Genomic DNA, 15,143 nt, shown 5'->3' on the forward strand with positions numbered 1-15,143 from the left:
GTCAATGTCATACTTAATCGTGGTTCAATATAATAAGATAACCTAATCTACAAGATGGTGGGAATTAATTTTAACCTCAGTGAAGTGGGTTTTGCCCTTCAGCCATTGACAGATGAAAAGCTTGAATCAGACACAAGCCACATAAAACATATTGGAGAAGAATATTTTTCCATAGAGTCCACCTCTGTGCCATGTAACAGGAAAATGGACACGTGGAGGAATATTAAAACAAGACTTGGCTCTGACTTGTCAATGAGGAGTCCATTAACAATAAGAAGTGACAAGTGTGACTCTCTTAAAACGATTTAAGACTAAGTTTGTCTCAAGCAATCACCTAAAAGACCAGTCAGCTTTGGTCCTAGCTGAACTGTAGTTGAAAAAACTTGAGTCACTTGAGACAAACCTTTTGCCAGAAAAGGTAGATGAGTCCCTACTGGAGAATTCGTTTTCCGCAGCCTCAGTTCCATGATGCAGTGTTTTTGATGATGTCAGTAATTCACTGAAGCAATGACACAAACAAGCTTACATAGGTTAAATCATTCTGAAATTAATCACAAAACACCTCATGATCAGATGCTGTCTAACAATTAGAAGACTTGCACGTAAACAAAGTACACATGAAATACACCTCTAAAATTAGAGAGCCCTTTTGGCAGTAGAAATGACAACAGTAACATGCCATCCCACTCTTCCAACACAGATATTCCTTAGAACACGAGCACCTTTATCAAGTAGGCAGTATGAAGTATTTCTTCCTAGTTCCTGCTAAATCATGATATACAACAACCAAAAAACCCGAGTGACAACAGCAGCCACCTTGTTCAACAATACTACCGTAAGATATGATATAAAACAAAATTCACTTCTTTTGATCCTCCCTGGACTCTAAGTACAGCAATGAGCCTATGCTGAAGCTGCTACTACACAATACAGTTTATGTTCTCAATATGTTTTCATATTTAAAATATTAAACATGAACATATTGGTTTAAAGATATGAGTGAAGATTTGAAGTTGTACATGATTTGGACATGGCACTGACATGGTAGGAAACTCCCAATATCCTGATCAGTACCACAACAGAACTCATTTAATATGAACAAAACATAAAACTTTAGCCCACATTTTATTGAAAAAAAAATAAATCACCTTTTAAAAAGTAGAAACAAGAAACCGTTTATGTTATTCCATTTGAGGTATTTTGTCAATCACAACATCACACATTTAACTCCCAACAGAAAGAACATGAGGCTCAATTTTCAAAAAAGAAACTGGTGAGCCTGTTTGAAAGTGTTTTATCAATAACTGATACTAAATATAATTATACAATAAATATCTCTGCAAAGATACAAAATTGTGTTTTACTAAGTTAAAAAGTCATGATATTTCTTTACAAATCCCACACAGAGAACACATAAAATGCCTGGCGTTTAACACAGAGAAGAGTCATCCTCCACACAAGGATTACCTAGCAGATGGAAGGAGAAAATAAACAATTAACCAAGAGAGACGCAATTCAACCCCATCGACCGGCCAGGGGGTCGTAGGTCAGGAACGGCACGGAGAAAGGAGAAACAAGAAAAACACTGAGTACAGACAGCGGGCGATGGCAATGCCTCAGTAACGCTCCTTCTCACATACAGGTTTCACCTTGGGGTCAGGCAAAGGCCCCAAGACGAGCTCGGCGCCGTCACCCCGTGGGGCCCGGCCGCCCCCGGTGGCGCCTCACACTCGCCTTCTCAGGCCCCAGGCCCCGGGGCCCGCAGACTCACCTCATCCGCGCTCAGCTCCTCCATCGCCTTCCTCTTAATGGTGAACGGAGGGAGGGCGCTTTCCTCTGCCCCGCCGAGGGGCAGCTCTGAGGAAGCGCTCTCCTGTCGCCTCTGCCCCCCGGGGCACCTCACAAGGGCATCTCCGAGGCGGCCGCGCTGCACCTCGTCCGCCGGCAGCCGTGTCCGCCGCCGCCCCCAGCCCGCTCTCAGCCGCCCGCCCGCCCTCCCGTGCCTCAACTTCCGCCTCGCTCTGCCGCGGCTACGGAGGAACCGCCCCCCGCCCGCCTCAGCCGTCCCGCGCCCCTCGGCCTCGTCTCCGGCCCCCGCCTGCGCCGCGGCCCCTGCCCCACGCAGAGATTATTCATCAAAACAAGAGGGCAGCGACGGCCATCTTGGGGCGGGATCACGTGAGACCGCCCGGTACCGCGGAGGGAGCCGGGCACGCCGGGCCCCGCGCCGCGCCCACCAATGGCAGCGCCGGGAGGCGGGGCGGAGGCGGGGCGCGGGAGGGGCGGCGCCCAGCGGCTCGTCGTGGCGGCGCGGGAGGGGCGGCCCGCGCGCGCGCCGTGGTGACAGGGGCCTGGGCCGTGCTGAGGGGAGGCAGCCGTGAGGGGCGGGAGCGGGACGGGACCAGCCGAGGCCGGGGAGGCGGGGCCTGGGGAAGGCGGGCTGAGGGGAGCGGGTGTGTGAGGGGTGGGGGGAAAGGCGGGAAGCAGTGACCTGTCCGCTGCCTGAGGCGTCGGCGCTTGCTCTGAGGTGGGAGGAGCCCCTCAGGTAGGGATGTGGGGATCCGAGCTGGGATTAGGCTCTCCAAGTGTTCGCGTTTTAATATGTTCGATCCTTTAAGGTATTAGCCCACCTCTCAGTGATGAGTGATCGAGATACTACAGTTCTGTTTAAATATTACATTCCGTTTAACTTATCAAGAGATAGTAATGACACTAAGCCCTAGTGTATACCGGGCCTTTAGCCTTTTCCAGGTGCAGGTGAAACCTGAGGTGTTTTTTTCCTTTCTTGTGTAAAAACACGACCTTGTCTTGCAGGTTGTACTTTCATTATACTACAAAATTATATTTTTTGTGAAAAATAGTAATCTTTTTCTCATCTTTCTTTTCCTTTCTGCTTCAAATTAAACTCAGCCAGAGAACAGAACAGCCAGAACAAACTACGAGCAGTGTTGTGACTCTTTACAGTTTTATAAACTGCTTGTGTAACTTTTTTTTTCAGCTCATCATTAGAGAAAGTGTTTTAGAGGCTGTGAATCCTGGCTGCTCTTTTGTGTTTCTGTTGTCTATTTTGACTGTAGAATCCAGAAGGCAACACATTTTACCTGTCTGGGAAATACACTCAAAAAACCTCAGAGGCTGGTTGATAAATAGTTTCACTGTCAGAGCAATAGCATAAAATAATTGAGGTGTTCTGAAACACCTTTGAATAAAACCCTTCAAATGCTTCTCTGGGGAATTTTATTCTTGTCCTATAGTTCAAGTGCATATCTTCTTGGCAAAGGCTATCTTAATGTCTTATTTTTTTTCCCCACTTCCATAACACGTAAATGCTCCCTTTCTTTTTTTCACCTTGCATTTTGAGATGTTTAATTTCTGCTTTGTGAAAGAATGTTAATTGGTTTGCATATAAATGAAATCAGGATAAGTGGTTTAGTGACTATAGTAGCTTCTCTCATCTTCAAGCTCTCTAAAGCATTCTCAAGCAAGTTCTGCATAGCAGTACCTGCTTTCAAATCAGCAATTTGAAATAGAAAGGCAGCAATAAGACAAGCAATATCACTGCTGATAAAAACTCTTCTATATTTCTAACAGTAAAGCCTTCTTAATAGCAGCCTCACTAATGAATTGTCTGCTTCCAGTCACAAAGATTTCTAAGGTTACATTTTTCTGGTTTCTACTTGGAGTCTCTCTTTGTACCAACAGAGTTCTTGATGTCATCATTTCTGGATTGCTTCATGCATATCTTATGGGAGTGCACAGCCTAAAAGATGTAGGGTTTCAGAGTATCTGCAATATTTAACACTTCAAATACTGCAGTATAAATACTTGGAGCTGTAGAACTGAATGAAGATTCAATACGTTCCCCACATGCCATCTAGTGGAGTAGCACAGTCTGCCTGGCTCTTGCTGTGTGTTGCTGATAGATGTGACAGTAGGTTTGACGCTATGTATATTTGAATAAGATGGTAACAGTCATTTTGTTTCAAATAAATGAAAGCTGCTCAGTTCCAGAAAGAAAATACTGTCAGAATCTGTAGGATAAACAGCAGGGATTTTACTGCCGGTCTCCCAGATTTCCTTAACTACCTAAAGAATTCTAGTTATTTTCTTCATGTTTTAGAAACTAGCTTAAATTTACTCAGTCCTTTAGTAATTATATGGGGGTGGTCAGTCTAACAAAATGCCCTCCACGCTTCAACAGATTCTGTCTGCCTCCAGCAGTAGCTTTAATAATAATGAACTGACATAAGTATCAGAATGGTCGTGCAATTTATGTTTTAAAATGTTAGGGATTATTTTAGAACTATTTTTTGCTTAAAAAAGGCTGAGGCTCTGGGCTTCCATCCTTACCAAACCATCCCAATGCATTCCTGTCTCGACACTCAAACTTTAGCCACCGTACAGCTCTAAAATGGTGTCTGTCACACAATCCTTCCAAAACAAGAGGAACTCCAGTGTTGGTGGAGATTCAGATAAATGTTTCTTTTCTGGGTCCTCTCATTTGAGAGCAATCATGAGATGTTCACAGCTTTGGAGCCAGGCTCTTGTGAGTGTGGTGACAGGAGAGCATCAGGGCAGTTAGGTAAGGAGGACACCCCAGAGCCCCAGCCTTGATGGAGATTCTGATGCATGCCTAAAGCAAGATTAAGGGAGAGTACTTGTTTCTTTGCTAGCTCCTCTACTTTGGGAGTGATCTTAAGCCCCCTTTAAATGGGCAGTTTCTCTTGTTTTGATTTAGAGCACTAAGATAATGAAACCGTATCACTTGTGTTTTGGGGTGTTGGTGGTTTTTTTTTTTCTTTCCTAAACACATTCAGAAGTGAGGGACTTAAGACTGGTTTGAGGCATTTATTAGGAAAAAAAAAAAAGGTCTTTCACACCAGTGACAACAGATGTATTTCCTGAGCAAGAAACATCAGGTCATTTGGTTTAATAGGTGCAAGGAATCAGTTCTTGTCCCTGCATTCATTGCTGAACACGAGGACGCATCAACTCCCATAGGTAGCTGTCTCTCCATGTAGAAACTAGTACACCTGTTCAAGCTCTCTTGAAGACCTGTTTGCACACTTGATTCTCACAACGAAGCTCCTATATCAAAGGAAAACATGAAAGTATATATATATATATATATATATATCTATATATATATAAGAATCAAAGGAACTGCTTGTAGAAGTTAACATAGATCCTCTGCCATTACTGACCACCACTCTGCTGTCATGTTAGTGGGTTATGCTTAACATTCTGAATGTAACTATATGACAGCAAAACAATGAAGTTGTTCCAGCTAAATGGAAATCAAAGCAGCATGTGCTCTTCATATACCATCCATTACAAATACTACAGAGCTAGAAGACTTGTGCATACGACGAGCACATTTTAGAGCTTATTTTTGTCACATAGATACAAATTATTAGAAATATGAAGTAAATACCAGGTGAAGGTCATCTCCTTCAAGCCAATGAGTCCAGCCCCTGTTCTTCTTCTCACCAGTCTGGACACAGACGAGTTTGTCGTTTTGCCAGGTAACTAGGCTCTGTGGAAGAGGGAACAAAAAAGTATTTCTGTATTTCTTTGTCTCAGTTCTGCAGTATACTCACAGACAATGTCCTTTTTTGACAATGAAAATGACCTAAATCCTCCTGAGGACTCACTTCAGTCAGGGAAAGTGATACTCCTTGTCTGTAATTCAGACTCCTACCGCTGTGTTGCATTACAAATAGGATTCTTGAAACAGTTTAAGCTCAAGTACCTGGACTGATCATGACACTAGTTTTATATATTTGGTCTTACCTTGCATTTTCTGTTGTCCAGACCTTTGTTATCTTCTTCAAACTCTTCTCCAACTTTAAATTCAAGCAAATAATCTCTGAATGTGCTAGTGGTATGGATATAAAAAGAATCACCGTCTTGTTTGATCACTTTCTGAGGCTTCAGCATTTTTGCAATCTTGCGTGTTGCAAAGTCAATACCTTGGACAGAAGACAAAAAAGGTCAGAGTTCTATTTATTACCAGCCATTTTTGGTAGTCAAGACTTAACTTTATTACTACTAGGCATTTCTAAGATAGTTTGACCTTACTGTTACGCAAGGGGTTTTTTGGGGGAGTTGGGTAGAGTTCTTTGTTTGCTTAAAGCTATGTGTTACACAGATCAAGTCATGTGCTTATACATTTTGCTCTTCAGAAACCAGTTCCCTCCCTCCATGCTTGCACAATTCCCATGCAAGATGTCAGTCTGTTTCAGAAGAGTCCTCTTAAGTCAGGGATAATTCATTTCCCCCACATAGACACCCAAGCTTGGTCTCAGACTTAACCCCTGCTATCATTAATACCTATTCTCATCCTTTGTCAGAGGAAAGCCATTATATGAATATGAGGAAATCTTTGTACACTAATACAGTGAAATGAAGGTCTGTCCTAAAATGAATTACTCACGTTTGTTTTCAGGACATGCCACTTGCTATTTATACTGTAAGTGCAACTAGAACATCACACTTGTCAAAAATATTTCATTACCCGTAATGATCATTCACCTTTAACAGAACCTTGATCTTCCTGAGCTTAAAGCAGTGCTTCTAGAGTTTTTCTATTACTCTGGTGAATGTTTGTTTCTTTAGAGGAGCAGGCCATGGATTTGGCAGGCAACTGAATTACACAGAATCCCAATAGCACACTCAGAGTTAGGTTTTCAGGAAGATCGATGAGTAAAATAAGGAGCTGTGTAGTAATTAATTTAGTTGTTTTCATCATCTAGATTGAAACTGTCATTTTATAGGACTACCAGAAGTTTCTCACTTGATACAGGCTGGGTTTGTGATTTTGACAGGGTGTGTTCAGCTACCATGTGTTGAACCCTGCAGTTCATTATGTGGTCTCTGTTGGAAGTGGGACTTCATTCCTGCATGCATTACAGAAGTGTCAGAATCTGTCAGTCATGGCTTTTTACATGGCTACCAGTCTATTTTAGCATAGAGGGGTCTGAATTCACTACTGGCCTTAACAAGATTATAAGTTTGCATAAATAGAAATTACTTCCAAACCTATTCTTTAGAGGCAGATATTAAATTGAAGGAGAGGCTGGGATTGGAGTAGCCCTGTCCTTACCCATAACTCTCTAGTTATTCAGCTAATGGGATGTTAGCCACCTCACTCTACTTACCATGACAGAGAAGTTTTTATTTCTAGCTCTACAATATTAATTTCAGTCCTTGTTTTGTTCAGCATACTGCCAACCAAGCACAAGTAAAGAGACATTGTAAATCATTAATGGGATTTTTTGCCTTTATTTTTCAGTAAATTCTCCCAATTACATGCTGAAAATAAATTGCATTTTTTACAAGATTTGCAGTTTTAGTTCATTTTAGAAGCCCTTTACTTAGCTGGACATGGTTTATTATCCAAGAACAGATGGAATCTCTATTCCATTTTAAGACATTAACACATCAAGAGTATATTATTTAGTATTCAAACTAAGGAATAAATTCTTTTTGCAAGAGAACCCTTTTTCCTCCAAGTAATAACACTTCAGAAACAGAGAAGAGTGCTTTCACCATTAAAGTAAATAATCCAGCATAAATATAGCCAGAAAACTGATTTTATTCTAGTTCTGTGTACAACAACCAACAACGGACATTCATAGTCATCAGTTTACCAAATTAAAGAGCCAAAAAGGGGTGAGTGAGGCAAGGAGAAGGCAGCATGCAAGGTTGCCTGCTGTCACACTCTGTAATGAGCTTTTTACAAGAAAACTAACAAAGTACCAAGAACTTCTTGCTTCCTCATTAAAGCAGCATTAATCTCTTTAACAGATCTGACCAAGGGAAGAGGTCAGCTTTAAGCATTCCAGAGGAGAGACAGAGTTATTAGCAAGTCACAGTAACATGAGAAATATTTTGTAAGCTGGATATAGGTTCTGTAAGTTTGTACTCAAAAGCAAGAGAAATTGAATGGACAGGTCACACTCTGTGATGAAAGCTACATAAAAATTCTGCTTTTAGTAAGTATTAGGTGGAGAAATTCCTGAAAGCTGTGATATTTGGGTGATAGGCTAAAGTATAGTTAATGCCATCAACAAACAAAGATCCAATGCCTTTCAGAGAAAAAAAGCTACAGCAATATGTATGCTTTAGAAGAACTCAGACTTTTAAAATTCAAGTAGGACCTTTAGAGCAGCAGGGATGAAGGACAGAATTGGGTATTTTCACCTACCTAAGGCCACCATATAACCTTCAAAGTTGTCACTGCTGGTAAGGTTCCAGGTTCCACTAAAATCCACAGGCATTGCCAGACTGTGGAAGGAAGATGCAGTCAATCTCGGACCAAAAAGCAAAAATTAAGAAGTAGTTTTCCATCCAGGCCTTATATAAGGCAGACTGTGGGTGGGATGACATCCCAGAGCCTTTCTGATGGAGGGGAAGGGTACTATTGCTGAGCCAATAGGTGGGAGGGGATTTGTAGAACAGCTTTAGCTGCACTGGAGGGAAAAGTTCACAGTTCCTGAAATCTTTGTGTGGGGCAAATGTTACTAGCCCAAGAGTCCAACTGCAAATCAGAAACTGGTTTAACCTGTATCTAGCTTATATAGATACTTTTAAGGGATCCATATATAGATTTTGTCATTACTATACTTGTTCTTGCAATCCACTTTTGACTCCTAAAAATAGCCAATCACAACAACAGGCAAAAAGTATTCCTGTGTATATAGAAGATTTATCTTCCCCTTTTACTTTTTAGTCTTGACACATACAGTGAAGGACAGATACAGAAGTTACTCCCACTGATGCTTTTTTAGATACTATACATTGTGGCAGACCATACAGGGAGTAGATCACAGGATTCAGATGGTAACCTTCAGTGTTGGATTTGATTTTCAGCAGAGAATTAAAAAGAAGTATCTTAAGTGATGCTCAGGAATGTCTTTTGGAAATTGAATAAAATATATTCGACTTTTAAGGGAAAGGATATGTAAGGAATTTGGAAGTGAGATTTTATTTCCTTTAGAAGATACAGAATTCTCCAATTTCCTGCAGTTCCCCCATCTGTGGTTACTTTTTGCAAGATAGCATGCCTACTGATACAATTTACTAATAATCCTGAGCAAGCAGGCACTCTAGAATCGCTGAGTACAGGAGAGTTTGATAACTGTACATTTTCCTCATCAGTAAAATGAGGAAAACAGTCACTCCCAAACTCCCATACATAGGGCAATGATTGGACTTGATCTTAAAGGTCTTTTACAATCAAAATGGTTCTGTGATTCTGTGTTTTGAGCATTAGCTTAATCCCACATTTTAAGTGGTCAGATGGGACAATATGAGCACCACAATGAAAGCTACATGAAAAGAAGAACCCAAAACCGACAGGCCAGGGAAATCTTAAATGTGTTGCTAACATAGTAAAAACAGAATTTGATATTTTGAATCTTGAATGAGGAAACTCACCCATAGCTTCTACAATTATCTATTTACTGGCTCGGGTTAGGCTGAATAAAAAAGTAATATTTTACAGAGGAAATTACATTTCCCTGAACTTTAGCTACATTTTTGGTGGTGACAGTTTGACCTCTGTGACTCACAGAATCAGGCAAGTAGGAAATTAGGACGTGTTTCCTGTTTGCAGATGGGTATTGTTCCCTAACCTATACTGAACTAAGAATGGAACAGAGAAATGCAAATTACTCTTTCCCCTGGACCCAAACAGTAACATTTCACCCATATTTGTTATTACAAGATTATGGTGGTAAAGCACTGTTGCAATACTACTGACTCTTCCAAGTAAAGAGAAGTCAGTACATGGATAAGTCCTGTGTAAAAGCCTGGGTATAACATTTTAATTGAGAATTAAGATTGTGCAAATTTTCTGAGATGTGGCACAGAATCCAAACAAAAATGAGGTTATAGCAAACAAAGGGAGGTAGAATCCTATTACCGTGACATTCACAGTGCCTCTCTAGTTTATAGTCACATAATTAAAATTTCTAGCCAAGAAAAACATTTCACTTATGTACAGTCTTAATGTCATGCCATTTCTTCTCTAGTTACAAAAGCCAATTCTGGCTTTGCACACCTGGTTCAAAAGTAAAAATTCATAGTATTTGAAATAAAGGGAAAACTGTTAGTTCTTGGAATCACTTGCATATTTCTGTAAGGGAGCCAAGACAACCCCAGCATTCCTGTCTTCACTCTCTGGACTATATAGATTATTTTTTTCTATGTACGCTTGAACTACATCAGGCACTAGGTAACGAATGCTCTGGCCCCTCCGCAGTGCTCTCCTAATCTTGGTGGAGGAAATGTCATTTGTGATCCACTCTTCCACAAGGTGAATGTTATCCTTATGTCTCCACAAAGTATCAGATTCATAGATGAATTTCTGAACGTCGTTTCCAGCCCTTCTGATGCATACAAGGCCATAATTTCTCACAATTTCAGTGATGTCCTCCAACTTCCACAGATTGGGGATCCCAAAAGATTCCAGTACGTCACTTCCACAAAGCAACTTAACCTGTGGGACATCTTAAAAAGAAAAACAAGTGAGAAACGGGGCTTGGTTTAGGCCATCAGATGAATTTAAAAAAAAAGATTCAGAGTATATAAGTTATAATTAGTAGCCTCAATACAAGATTTTTCTGAAAAAAAGGTTATGGGAATCCCTTCATTCAAAGGACTGGAAAATAAACTCCAACATGCTCATTTAGCCTTGAAGCAAATAAATCTCTGTGAGGATCGAAGTAAAAGACTCCAGAATAGCTATGTATGAAATGATGTCATAACCTTCCATAGAGTTACAGAAGAAGAACTAGCTTTTACAGGACAGGGGACACAGAAGATGATGTAATAGGAAAGAAAATGCAACCAAAAAACCTGCCTGTAGACAGTGTGACCTGACTTCAGGGGACTCTCTTCCATACTGTATTTTATAGGGAATCTAGAGAAGCATGCAGAGAGAAATCATCTTAAAGTAATGGAAGCAAAATTGAGAGTGCTACAGACATGCACTTTCCAGTAATGTCACAGAGTGGTAGGAATGTAGTAAAACATCTGTCAACACAATACTAAAAAAAGCCTGCTGGATGCTATTGGTCTTTTCTTTGAATACATTTACTTCAAAACATTATCAATGAGACAGTAGAATTTGGACAGGTTTGAGGGAAGAAATCATGTAGAAGTCAAGATTTCCTTATATAAAGGATTAAGATGTTCATTATGTAAGGCTATTCCAATGGTATATGAATTCATACAATTGTAAATGTTAAGCCAAAGACTACAATTAGGATCTAAAAGCAATAAGCAAAATAAATGATACCTAAAATTAAAAAGCCAAGCTATATCTGTTGTAGCAATTTTTAAATTGCAATTGTGAATGATCCTTTACTCAGATACATTTTGAATTTCAAGACTTAATCCTGTCTTTTCTTCAGAAATTTATAATATGATCCAACATTTTCAGTTGTAACTCCAGTTTAGTAAAGTTCTGTAGGTAAAATGGATAGGTCAGTTAAAATTTCTGTATCCTTGAGTATCTTCATGTCCTACATATTTACCCCTTGTTACAAAGGGTAATGCTTTATGCTGTGGGATCTAAGGGAATAAACTTACTCAGTGAAACCAAAACCAGCATAAAATAGAGTTACTCCTCAGCACAGTTCCTTTGAAACAGAAAGTATTGTAAAGCATTTATTTGCAAACAGACTTAACTTTTTATGTCTGGACTTAGATTTCTCTTTTTAACGGGATCATGCCTGTTTGGTTCCCGTTTCCTCTTCCGTCCTGGCTTGCTTAAAGGTATGGCATTCTGCATACTATTAGTGTGATCAGGAGATAAAAGTTTTTGATGATGATACCTGCAAAAGAGATGTATTTTATGTATTTTAAACACATAGGAGAATATAGGGAGGAGTAAGGCCTACTAAATAATCTACCACCACTTCCTCCCACAGTACTTTCACATCCAAGAACTGATCTGCTGCAACAGCAACACATGAGAGCTGGGTCACAAGATGTCAAAGTGCCAAGATTTCAAAGCAACAGCTACAAGGTTGGTTTGTTTCTTTTTGACAAAAAAATCTTTTAAAAAAGGACTCCAGTAAGTAGCAGTGACTGTAAGAATCAAAAACTTAAAACTCAGAAAAAGATAGTCCTTCAGATGGTTCTTAGGCCAGCCTTTAAATACACAACTGGGCAGCACAGCACAATACTAATCAAATGAGGGAAGCTACTGTAGCATTTATCTGCCCTATTTTAGTTTCTTGTCCTTCATTAATACTTGTTCTGCACAAATATTTAATAAAGCCTAAGAAACAATAAATGTTAAAAATTGTTCACAGGCTCATTCTTTGTATCTTTTACTTACAGTGTTCATATAAATACTACTTCTGAATTCACTGAGTCTACTCATATGATTTGGGGTTAGCCTGCTATTATTCTAACTTGTCAGAGCTAACACCATCTCTTATCCTTCTATAGGTTCTTGAGACTTTTTAGAGTTTGGTTGAAGAATACCTTAACACTTTTAGTGTTTCCAACCACTCACTCTGGCTGCTTTCCCAATCATCAACTTCAACCCAATCTGAGTTTTTTGTAGCTAGTTTTGCCATAGCTACTCGGTGATTCGCACTGATCAGACCTTTCTTCTTATATGCATCACCTACTGGTGAAATGATTCCTTTGATTACTTTGTATTTTCCTGCGGAAAAAACACATCACACAAGAACATAAGAAGTGATGGAGCAGATGTTACTTCCCCTATATTGTATTTAAACTATTAGATAACTATTATTCACTGCAATCTCCGACAACACCAGTGCCAGCTCTGACAGAGATCCCAGTGGAAAAGTACAGTACACTTCTTCCATTGTGCAAGGCAACACAACTAAAGATTTAGTAATACATATTAGAAAGATACACTTATAGAAAGAAAAATTTTAGTTTGCTTTAGTTCCTTAAAACTATTAATAAGAAAGATATATAAAAACCTGTTGTCTCATGTACGTGGCCTATGTGATTTTGTATGATATATACACACATATTGGCATCACTATTGAATTCTTATTGCCAGAAACTTCTGTCACAGTCAAACAGGCATTCACATACACTAAATATTCACCATTAACGTTTAAGTGCCTAGTTATCAGAGCTGTTCTGAATTACACAAATTACCATCCTACCTGTTTCATGTAAGTAGTCTCTAGCCAGTTCAAAGAGCCTTAGATGCATGTTGGTAATGGGATTGAAGGACCCGCAGGCCAGCAGTACTACTTCAGTCTTGTCGGGATCTTCCATGGCCATTCCTTGCAGCTACAGAGCCAAGTTTCCAGCCACTATAACAGACCAGATTAAAATTGTCATACTTATTTGTGCTGCCAATGAGCAGAAGATTTCAAGATCAAATTGTTTTCCTTTCATCAACATTTGGTCTGTAATTTTTTATGTGATATTGAGTTATCTAGTTTTTAAGAGATTAAGACCACCACCTCTAGCTCTTCCTGGTTATCTAGAGATACTGTTGCCTTTTGTGACATGTCTGAGACACCTGTGTTGAGCACAGAATAGTCTGTCATTGTATCTACAGCAACATCACTGCCTCGAAAAATCCCACAAGGTCATCTTCACATTCTGTCACCTTTACAACGAAGCTGAGGGATGTTTGCAGCCATCACACTGGGGAGGTATCATCATGGTTAAATCTTGTAGCAGCTTTGATCTACTAACATCAAATAGCCCTTGAATAAAAGACAGTCTTGCAAGACTTAACTTTTTGCAAACGTTAGTACTTTTCTGTGGCTTCAAAAGTTCCAAAAACTTTAAAAACTGTTCTTCATGGCTGCAGAGTAGTTCAGCATTTGAAGGGTTTGGTGTAACTTGGAATGCAGCCTTCACAGGGGCATCAGCTAGAAGAGTTACCATGGGAACAGGGGAGGAATGAAGTTAAGACTTGCTTTTGTAATGTGTAAAGAACCACTTGATGTGACTCACACTGCAAATCTGACAAGGGTTGATTTTTTCCATTAAAAAAAAAGGCAAGGGCAAAAATAAAAGAAAATTTTGAGATGAAAAAAACATAGAACCTTTTCTAGAGTTAGTCAAATGTCCTTTTGTGTGCTGCTAGCTAACTTTGCAGAATCATAAACTCACCTTGTAGCCCTGCAGAAAAGCTGAGAATGTAAATATAATTTATTAGATTGCCCATAGCATCGGTGTTTGCATTGACATCCTGTGTCCAGCACTGCTCTACACAAAACAACTGCATGGCTGACATGGAGAGCAGAGGAAATGACAGAGGTATCATCCTACAATTACCTTCATGGTTATGTCACCTGTACAGCACCAGCATTGCTGCGAACTGCTTTGCATGAAACCACCTTCAGAGAGCTCTCACTTTTGGGGAAAAGTTAGGCAATTTGCACATCCAAGAGAGAAAAAGAATACTTGGTTCCAGATGTGATTAAAGCCCAGCCACTTCCTGAGCTGTGCATGGAACTGTGACTTATTTATAATAACAGTAGCTTTGCTGAATTAGGTACAATTTGGCACTGCTGAACACAATTCTTATTGTTGCAGTTTGACTGCAAGATCCAAACTAGGACATTCTGGGCATCCTGGATCATTTTCCTTTCTTCAGAAGGGAAAATGAGGTGCCCAGTGATGTATTCCTTTACATACATATCATCTCATCGTACTCATACCTAACCTTACAAACATTTAGTATGTACTTGCACTTCTCCTTGTGCTTGGCCGGATTGGGCATTAATTTGCCCTAAAAGCCATCAAAGTATGCCTAGGTTTTGGGATAGTTTTGAAAACCAATCTGTTCACTTCTGTGGATAAGTAGGCAATTGTGAATATGCTTTGGTCAACCTCCTTTGTGTGTCAGAGGCACCTATTTATTAAACCTGCTCCTAGATCTGTAGAATATAAACACTGCTAAACGCTACATGAGTGACGTGCAGGCTGCTACCGCAAGCTTTGGCATGCTAAGCACTCCCGTTCTCGGCCCTCCCCACGGCTCCACGCAGCCTCTACGCGAGTACAACCCCGCACCGTGCGGGCCCGGCGCGTCCCACGCCGCCCCCCGCTGTCCCGCGCGCCCGCCCGCGCTTACCGCCCGCGCCGCCGGCTCCGCGCACACAGGCCCCGCCGGCCGG

At 40.4% G+C, this 15,143-nt stretch overlaps 3 protein-coding genes across 5 annotated transcripts in view; all 3 read right to left on the reverse strand.

Moving 5' to 3' along the window:
- Window positions 1-1,972, reverse strand: part of UBE4B (ubiquitination factor E4B) — a 35,735-nt gene extending 33,763 nt beyond the window's left edge. For all 3 annotated transcript variants that reach the window (XM_062012910.1, XM_062012909.1, XM_062012908.1), the window contains exon 1: window positions 1,772-1,972. In XM_062012910.1, coding sequence (XP_061868894.1) covers window positions 1,772-1,795 — 24 coding nt within the window. In that variant the 5' untranslated portion in view covers window positions 1,796-1,972. The remainder of the gene's footprint in view (window positions 1-1,771) is intronic.
- Window positions 1,973-4,839: 2,867 nt separating this feature from the next.
- RBP7 (retinol binding protein 7) lies at window positions 4,840-8,289 on the reverse strand. The gene is made up of 4 exons (XM_062013082.1): window positions 8,210-8,289; window positions 5,794-5,972; window positions 5,435-5,536; window positions 4,840-5,088 (listed from the first exon to the last, which is right to left on the reverse strand). Exons 1-4 carry the CDS (start codon window positions 8,280-8,282, stop codon window positions 5,038-5,040), a joined length of 405 nt encoding a protein of 134 aa, XP_061869066.1. The 5' UTR covers window positions 8,283-8,289; the 3' UTR covers window positions 4,840-5,037.
- Window positions 8,290-10,108: 1,819 nt separating this feature from the next.
- On the reverse strand, window positions 10,109-15,143 carry NMNAT1 (nicotinamide nucleotide adenylyltransferase 1). Its single transcript, XM_062013081.1, has 5 exons — window positions 15,101-15,143; window positions 13,167-13,319; window positions 12,502-12,685; window positions 11,698-11,843; window positions 10,109-10,515 (listed from the first exon to the last, which is right to left on the reverse strand). The coding sequence occupies exons 2-5, from the start codon at window positions 13,285-13,287 to the stop codon at window positions 10,115-10,117; spliced, it is 852 nt and encodes a 283-aa protein (XP_061869065.1). The 5' UTR covers window positions 13,288-13,319; window positions 15,101-15,143; the 3' UTR covers window positions 10,109-10,114.

This window comes from Colius striatus, chromosome 21 (assembly GCF_028858725.1).
Source record: "Colius striatus isolate bColStr4 chromosome 21, bColStr4.1.hap1, whole genome shotgun sequence".
Classification (NCBI taxonomy): Eukaryota; Metazoa; Chordata; class Aves; order Coliiformes; family Coliidae; genus Colius; species Colius striatus.

What these genes read in the sequence shown, in the direction of transcription:
- RBP7 (XM_062013082.1), bottom strand. Translation starts at nt 8,282, where the DNA reads ATGCCTGTGGATTTTAGTGGAACCTGGAACCTTACCAGCAGTGACAAC. An exon ending in AGGTTATATGGTGGCCTTAG is followed by an intron (nt 5,973 to 8,209) that starts GTAGGTGAAAAT and finishes CTTCTGTCCAAG; the next exon opens with GTATTGACTTTGCAACACGC. An exon ending in AAGGAGATGACCTTCACCTG is followed by an intron (nt 5,089 to 5,434) that starts GTATTTACTTCA and finishes CCTTTGATATAG; the next exon opens with GAGCTTCGTTGTGAGAATCA.
- NMNAT1 (XM_062013081.1), bottom strand. Translation starts at nt 13,287, where the DNA reads ATGGCCATGGAAGATCCCGACAAGACTGAAGTAGTACTGCTGGCCTGC. An exon ending in AGACTACTTACATGAAACAG is followed by an intron (nt 12,686 to 13,166) that starts GTAGGATGGTAA and finishes TTTTTTCCGCAG; the next exon opens with GAAAATACAAAGTAATCAAA. An exon ending in TCTAAGTCCAGACATAAAAA is followed by an intron (nt 10,516 to 11,697) that starts GTTAAGTCTGTT and finishes TTTCTTTTTAAG; the next exon opens with ATGTCCCACAGGTTAAGTTG.